The 8,566-nt window shown below is 33.3% G+C and overlaps 1 protein-coding gene across 1 annotated transcript in view; it reads left to right on the forward strand.

Moving 5' to 3' along the window:
• Nucleotides 1–2,572: 2,572 nt before the first annotated feature.
• Nucleotides 2,573–8,566, forward strand: part of LOC106476135 — a gene marked incomplete at both ends in the record, with an annotated part of 10,424 nt that continues 4,430 nt past the window's right edge. Inside the window, 3 exons of the mRNA XM_013936805.1 lie at nt 2,573–2,660; nt 4,942–4,978; nt 5,671–5,903. Coding sequence (XP_013792259.1) covers nt 2,573–2,660; nt 4,942–4,978; nt 5,671–5,903 — 358 coding nt within the window. The remainder of the gene's footprint in view (nt 2,661–4,941; nt 4,979–5,670; nt 5,904–8,566) is intronic.

Genomic DNA, 8,566 nt, shown 5'->3' on the forward strand with positions numbered 1-8,566 from the left:
TTAGAATATCAGTTGACGAGTTGAACTATTTTCTCTATATTACTATCATACTAGTATTCTGTGTGTGATTCACTTACAGTTGTGGCGCAAGTTACTGTAATTCGTTTGGTCTTCTTTCTTCTGAAGCTCCTCTGTTCCTTTTGTCAAAGTGTACCCAGGCTGATTCAATTACTTTAGAACCACGCTTTGACGGAATAAAATTATCCTTCTTATCTTTTTTTATACTGTTAGTTTCACTCTAACATATTAAACGTTAAGCCTATCACATCTATGGTACTTAACTTCACACAGCTATATTCTCTTTTGCTATTATCTGTCTGCTGCTTCCCGCTCGTCTCGCGCTATTTATATTTTTATTACATAGTCGTCTGGCCATTTTCTGTATTCTCGACACCAATTAGTTATTAACAAAACCTTCTACAATCGTCTGCTTTTAACTCTTATTAAAAAAAAGTTACAAATAATAAAGTATTCACTCACAAATATAAATTAATCACTAATATTTAAACCAAACAGTCTTTTATGTCATGACACTAATCTTATCGTTACCACGTCATCTCTTACTATGCTATATCATTTATTATACGCTTCTGATAGTTTTACTACGAGTTTAATTTTTCTAGGATTTTAGGTATATCTTTATTGATTTATCTTAATGTTCCGTAAAATAACTACACTAAACTTAATCCCCCAAACAATGTGTCCAAACTACACTAACATTAGACCATCAAACAATGTGTACAAAATATACTAACATTAGACCATCAAACAATGTGTACAAACTATACTAACAATTAGACCATCAAACAATGTGTACAAAATATACTAGTATTAATTTCTCGTATTCAATGTTCAAGAAGCTGAAACTATATATTACTTAAGACTTCTAGAGTGACCAGCTTTTAACCCCACTGATCGAACAGTCAACGAATCTCTTCCTCCCACTCACCTCACACCTTCTTTCCTTTTCAAAACCCTTAAATTATGTCATAAGTGCCACCTGTGAGATAGCTTGTTTTAGGATAAAGTTTCACCGTGTTCGCTGCGGCGATTAAACCCCAAATTCGAGCGTTATAAGCCCCGAAGTTTATTGTTGAACTATAGGAAGAGATAAAAATATAAGTATTTCTATAGTGAGAGCGATTTCACCGTGTTCGCTGCGGCGATTAAACCCCAAATTCGAGCGTTATAAGCCCCGAAGTTTATTGTTGAACTATAGGAAGAGATAAAAATATAAGTATTTCTATAGTGAGAGCGATTATATTTTCTTATTGTTCGTAGTATATTCAATTTGATTCGCCTGAATTATATATTTTTAAAATATTCTATCAATATGTTTTTAAGTCCCGAACAGAATAAAGATATATTGTAAAGTAAGATTTGTGATAGATTTTTTTTAATGAAATACTACAGATATTTTTTTAAGTAGTTAATTAAAGTAGATCAATTAACTTAACTTATTAAGTTAACTAATTTACATGTGCACATGCCTGCAAATATCTTTCAAGTTCAAATCTCAAAAGCACTAATGAAACTGGAATGTTGTTCTTGGGGGAATTTTAATGAATTTCCCATAAAACCTTTATGTAAGTCTGTCCCCAGAAACAGAAAGTTTATATTCCATTTATCTTAATAATTTTATGACCCTAGCTCGAAAAGAAAAATTGAGAAATGTTTGGTTTATCCTTCAGAGTCAGTATCTTGTAATCGGGTTAATATTGATACCTGAAGACATTCAGAGTCAGTATCTTGTAATCGGGTTAAATATTGATACCTGAAGACATTCAGAGTCAGTATCTTATAACCAGGGGTTAAATATTGATACCTGAAGACCTTCAGAGTCAGTATCTTGTAACCAGGTTAAATACTGATACCTGAAGACCTTCAGAGTCAGTATCTTATAACCAGGTTAAATATTGATACCTGAAGACCTTCAGAGTCAGTATCTTGTAACCAGGTTAAATACTGATACCTGAAGACCTTCAGAGTCAGTATCTTATAACCAGGTTAGATACTGATACCTGAAGACCTTCAGAGTCAGTATCTTATAATCGGGTTAAATATTGATACCTGAAGACATTCAGAGTCAGTATCTTGTAATCGGGTTAAATATTGATACCTGAAGACATTCAGAGTCAGTATCTTATAATCGGGTTAATATTGATACCTGAAGACATTCAGAGTCAGTATCTTGTAATCGGGTTAAATATTGATACCTGAAGACATTCAGAGTCAGTATCTTATAATCGGGTTAATATTGATACCTGAAGACATTCAGAGTCAGTATCTTGTAATCGGGTTAATATTGATACCTGAAGATATTCAGAGTCAGTATCTTGTAACCAGGTTAACTACTGATACCTGAAGACCTTCAGAGTCAGTATCTTGTAACCAGGTTAAATATTGATACCGACAGAACACAGTCCAGCGTTGTGTCGAAACATGTAGTGTGTTTCCCAAAAAATAAATCCCTTCATTATGCATATAAATCGTAGTTTGCCAACTTATTATTATATTAGCATAAGGTGCTTCCATACTGAAGTACGTTAATGTTACTTATATTTCATTATAGATGTAATTTAGTCATGAATCCACCAGATAGAGCCACTATACACTTCTTTCGTCTAGCCGACTACATGAAAACTGCTGCTGTTCTCATGGTAAGTCTAAATGTTTCAAGTAAATCACAAATAGTTATCTAGATGGGTGGATAAATGAAGGTTGGATAGGTAGATAAATGGATGGATGGAAGGGGGGGGTAGTGTGGGTGGGTGGATGGGTGGGTAGATAGATGAATGATTGGATGGGTGAATAGGTAGATAGATAGATGTATAGAAAACGGTTTAATATATATATTTAAGGAGATTAGCATAATCCCTACATTATAACTCGAACGCTTCCGAAAGATAAACCTGTATTCTTCAGGGTCAAACTGAACAAAAAAGGTCCACCTTTCGAAAGCCTTCGGGTTATAGGGTTATCGTATTTTGGTATTAGATTGATTTCTTGAACCTACGTGTTCTGCTAACATCATGAATAATCCCTACCTTCATGGCCATCAAATTATTCAATCAAACACGATTTTTCACGGATCGCTAGGCGATCAGAAAACTCAACAATTGGAGATGTTCTCATTCTTTTCATAGTTTTAAGAACTTTATAAATGAAAGTTTATCAAGGCAGATTGGTGTGTTCGTTCTTACTAGAAATGAAGGTTCGTGTTGCATGAAAAAGTAATTAAGTAATTACTACGTTAGTAAGAAATAAAGTTCGTGACCTTTACGAGGCATAGTTAAAGATGTAGCACTAATGGATTTTCCCACTACAGCTGTTTATGATAACCTTCATTAGATTCCATACATTAAGCGTGGGAGAACGTTAGGTTTAGAAGGTGCTAACCTCTTTGTAGATGGTGTAACAACAGTGATAATGATAACTTACTCCTCCCTACAGACGTTCTAAGCTTTATGAAGGGCTCATGTGCTTCAAATACAAAATGTTTATATATACAGGCAACATTGAGCCGCCCGGTCCCCTTGTAAAGTAACCAAAGCAACATAAACGTAGACTAACGTGACACTAGGCCTTCAGGTTTCAACATCTCTACGTGAACGTGGATTCAGAGTCTTTATTAAACTTTTTGTTTGCTGATATCATACCTATGCAGAAGGATTTCAGGAGAATTGTTTGAAAATTAGCACAGAAGCTTGTGAGACAGTTCATTTGGAAGCGGACACTATAAAGTTTCATAGTAAAACTAATTTGTAGCTAAACTAACCCTTGTTGATCTAAGATAACCAATAAATCTTAGTTATAGAACAAGCAGTATACTTAGATTATAGAAGAACCAGTATACCTAGGTTATAGAACAAGCACTAAAACTATGTTATATAACAACCAGTAAACTTATGTCATAGAACAACCCGTAAATCTAGGTTTTGAAACAAGCAGTAAACCTAGGTTATAGAATAACCATTAAACCTGGGTTATAGAACAAGCAGTAAATCCAAGTTATAGAACAAGCAGTAAACCTAGGTTATAGAACAAGCAGTAAATCCAAGTTATAGAACAAGCAGTAAATCCAAGTTATAGAACAAGCAGTAAACCTAGGTTATAGAACAAGCAGTAAACCTAGGTTATAGAACAACAAGTAAACTTAGATTATAGAACAATCAGAATATCTGGGTTATATAACAACTAATGAACTTAGGATATACAACAACTAGTAGATCTAAGTTATACAACAACAAGTAAACTTAGGTTATACTACAACTAGTAGATCTAATATATACAACAACAAGTAAACTTAGGTTATACTACAACTAGTAGATCTAATATATACAACAACAAGTAAACTTAGGTTATACTACAACTAGTAGATCTAATATATACAACAACTAATAAACTTAGAATATAGAACAACTAGTAGATCTAATATATACAACAACAAGTAAACTTAGGTTATACTACAACTAGTAGATCTAAGTATATACAACAACAAGTAAACTTAGGATATACAACAACTAGTAGATCTAAGTTATACAACAACAAGTAAACTTAGGTTATACTACAACTAGTAGATCTAATATATACTACAACTAATAAACTTAGAATATAGAACATAGATATTATCTTAGATTAAAGTTTTCGAGGCCTCTGGTAACTTGGGTTGAGATTCAAGTTAATCATTTTACATCTTTCATCATTCTCTAAATGATGCTATAGAGGATTTTAGTAAGTTTTGTGTAAGTTTGTGTCTGGTTTTGTTGGGACAGGAAATCAGTGACAGTATATGAAAAAATCTACGAGTTTTTATGTCCCGTTTTCATTCTTGAAAGGTTTTTAACAGCTTTAGTTATAATGTTTAACAGACACACACATATATACATTAAATGATAAACTGCAAAGATAATAAGCATTATTCTTTATTTTTTTGTTTAGCTATTGCCATCCTTGGCAAATGGTCAAGATTATGAAGGTAAGTAAAGAATATAGTTGCATGTTAAACTCAATTAGAGTCAACTAAACTTGAGATATAAGCCTAATTGCCTTACGTTTTACTGTTTTTAGTGTGATTACTAAACCCTGATATTAAAGGATAAGTCTTACAAATCTTACGTCTGTAGCTCTCACTTATTTTAATACAATTTTGACTCTAATAGCAGATCTTTGCTAGTTAGCATGATTTTAAAAACTAAACTTTTTAGCCTAAAATTAGAAACGTAGTTTCTTAGATTGACTTTAGAAACTAAATTTCTAATCCTGATTTTAGAAACTAAACTTCTTAGACTGACTTTAGAAACTAAACTTCTTAGACTGACTTTAGAAACTAAACTTCATAAAATGACTTTAGAAAACACTCTTATTTGCCTGACGGATAAAAACTTTAAAGAATTTAAAACATTTTAAGCAGAATACTTGAAAATCGATTAAATAAAAATTTTCTACTTGTTTTTGTGGTAGTGAAATCCTATCCTAATTTCCTAATAATCCACATGAAATAATTTGAGATTAACCATCGTACATTTAGGTTAAATATTTAAACACTAGAGGGCAACAGAATTAATAAGTCAATAGGTTATGGGTTGTGTAAAGGTTTCATGTGGTAGAATGTTGGAATTAACAAATTTACATCAATAAAATTACTTAACTTTTGATGTTAAATTATAGTTTCAAATATTAAATGCCACGAGAGAGCGTCAGCAAGTGGATCAGATATCTTAACAGCCACCCTCAAAAAGCCTCCGGGATTCAGAGGCCACCCTGTATTTGCTGACAACCGACACATCGACCCGAAGAAACACAAGTTTTGTCAGATTTTGTCGGACAAGGATGATCCAAAAGAGATGACTTATTATTTGAGTATCTCAGATTTTTCAGAATGTCCGCTTCACGAGGAAAACGTGAGTATAAACATTTGAGTGAGTGCGATAATAATTATGTAACAACTTCTGTCACAAAAGCCGCTAAAATTCTACAATAACAATTACAAATAATAATAATAATATACAGTCTTACTTATGAATAACAGGCCAATTTTAAAAAGTTTCTAGGACCATTCTGCCCTACGTCATCATTTGGGTACTCTCACTGTTGGCGGTGTTTTTGGCCCTTAACCTAAAAAACACCTGACGATTTTAGGCTTAGTGATATTACCAAATAGATCATGTGAAGCTTCATGTACCACACATATCACATTTGACCAATCTAGTTATTACTGTTTTAAGGAAACTAATGTTGTATATTAATCTATAACAGTGTGTCGAACTGTGTGTCGCAGCAAATTATTAGGGGTGTCGCGAGAGATTCGTCAAACAAAGAATAATTAAGAACATAAAGAAAAAACTACAAAATATATATTGCATGTAGCAGTATTGGTGTCGTTCAAGTCAAACTAAGTCGTCAAAATTTGGAACGTCGTCAGTAAAAAAAAAATGGAAACATTCATCTAGAAAGTACTATGAATAACTAAAATTCATATTAAATTATTTAAATTTAATACTATAAATTACAGAAACTTCCGTCTTATTTAGCATGTGGCAAGTTAAAGCTTATTGTCCACAGAACGATAAGCACAAGTCGTGTGAATGTACCCCTGCCAGTGTAACTGGTATTGTTGTATCCGTTTCTACCCAACACAGCGTTTGAAGTTTCAAAAAAAACAAAACAATGGAAAATTCATGAACCAAAAAAAAAAAAAAAACTCGCTGTACATTTTTTATTGACGAAATATATATCCCGAAGTTTGAAATTTAGTTTAGCATCACACTTTTCTTGTGAATAATAAAATAAGTTCAATAATTGTTCATAGGTGTTTTGTATAAAAATTCAGGTTTTCTTTTTTTTTTAAGTATAATTTACTTCAAGTATCATCATTTCGGATTAAACAGATACCAAGTTGATAAAACTATTTTATTTTTTTTAGATTGAAAGAGAAGGGGTGGGGGTGGGAATATAACAATCTCGGGATTTGGTAAATACATTTCTTTATCAAATGAACGTAACCAAAATAAAATACACTTTAGGAACAAAGTATTTGAACAAAGTCTAGGAAACTAATTTCGAAATTTTCATGTGTCATCTTGAAACAAGAGCGTAACCAGGATTATGGTTTAGGAGAAGCCATAACGTAACAATTTGTGAAAATATCTTTACCTTCCTTCTTTGAAAGGTTATAGGTCTTCTGAACATTGCTTACGTTGAATGAATATGCATTAAGGAAATGAAACCAGCTTAATGATTTTTATTCGTTAAAACTAGAATAATTCCATTATCAAAGATCCATAAATAATTTTTTATCATCTTTATAGAAAACTAGCTAATAAGAGACTGCATACAAAAAGTTATTAGAGGTTATAACATAATATATTCCCACTTTAAGAGTCGGGTGTCATTCGCTAGTGGCGTAATTACTTTTTCTTTTATATTTTGATTTAAACGCTTCCCGTGAACATGAATAAGGGCCAAGTCGCTTAGTCGGTCTGATTTCATTGTAGATCTTAGACAAGTTTTCAGTCGACGCATAGCAGAAAAAGTTCGCTCTGCTTCTGCGCTGGAAGATGAAAGAATGAGAGCTATTCTGACAGCAGAATGAAGATCTGGGCATCTTTTGGTTTCTTCTAGTAGTTTCTCTGTTGATAATTCTTCGTCTTTACTCAATCTTCAGTCCTACAAGGTATTGAGAAGAAATGTGCCCAGCCAGCTGATTGCGAAGTTCCCTTGAGGACACACGTGGTCAAGAAACAGTTCAACTTGACGTGACCTTCAGAGGTGTTAAAGTTCAGTACACTTAAGATAGCTTTCGATAATTATTCGTTTTATCATTTTGGCTGATTTCCAGTCCATAGGGTGGTAAGAGTCTATTCATATAATTATTTCAAATTATTTGTACGTTTGGAAACTATAAACTCTTCACTAACCTACGTGTACAGTATACTCAAGATACATATTTAACAACTTCCTCTCACACATATCGCATGATATTTAGGGCACTCGACTAGCAATCTGAGGGTCGCGGGTTCGAATCCTCGTCACCGACCATGCTCGCCCTTTCAGCCGTGGGGACGTTATAATGTGATGGTCGATCTCACTATTCGTTGTTAAAGGACTAGCTCAAGAGATTGCAGTGGATTGTTGACTAGCTTACCTTCCCTCTATCACTTCTAAGTTAGGGCTAATGTGGTTTTGTGCGAATTTCCAAACAAACTACACCAAGGTGTATTATCAAAACTGTACCGAACTTAAACACCTCTGGAGATCGCATTAAGTTGAACTGTTTCCTAACCACGTGTGTATCACCTAATCTATGAGGGAAAACTCCTCTTTGTGCTAATGTTTTGTTCCAGATGTGTGGTTTTGTTTTTATATTTACTTAGCTAATATACACGGTATTGCATATTTTTTACTACATTGGTTGGTGTTTTGATGTTTAAAACAAAATAAGGCTATCTTAAGTTTGTTTGTTTGTTTTGAATTTCGCGCAAAGCTACACGAGGGCTATTAGCAGTGTAAGACTAGAGGGAATGCAGCTAGTCATCACCACCAACCGCCATCTCTTGGGTTACTC

The sequence above is a fragment of the Limulus polyphemus genome, unplaced genomic scaffold (assembly GCF_000517525.1).
Source record: "Limulus polyphemus unplaced genomic scaffold, Limulus_polyphemus-2.1.2 Scaffold9895, whole genome shotgun sequence".
NCBI classification, from domain to species: domain Eukaryota; kingdom Metazoa; phylum Arthropoda; class Merostomata; order Xiphosura; family Limulidae; genus Limulus; species Limulus polyphemus.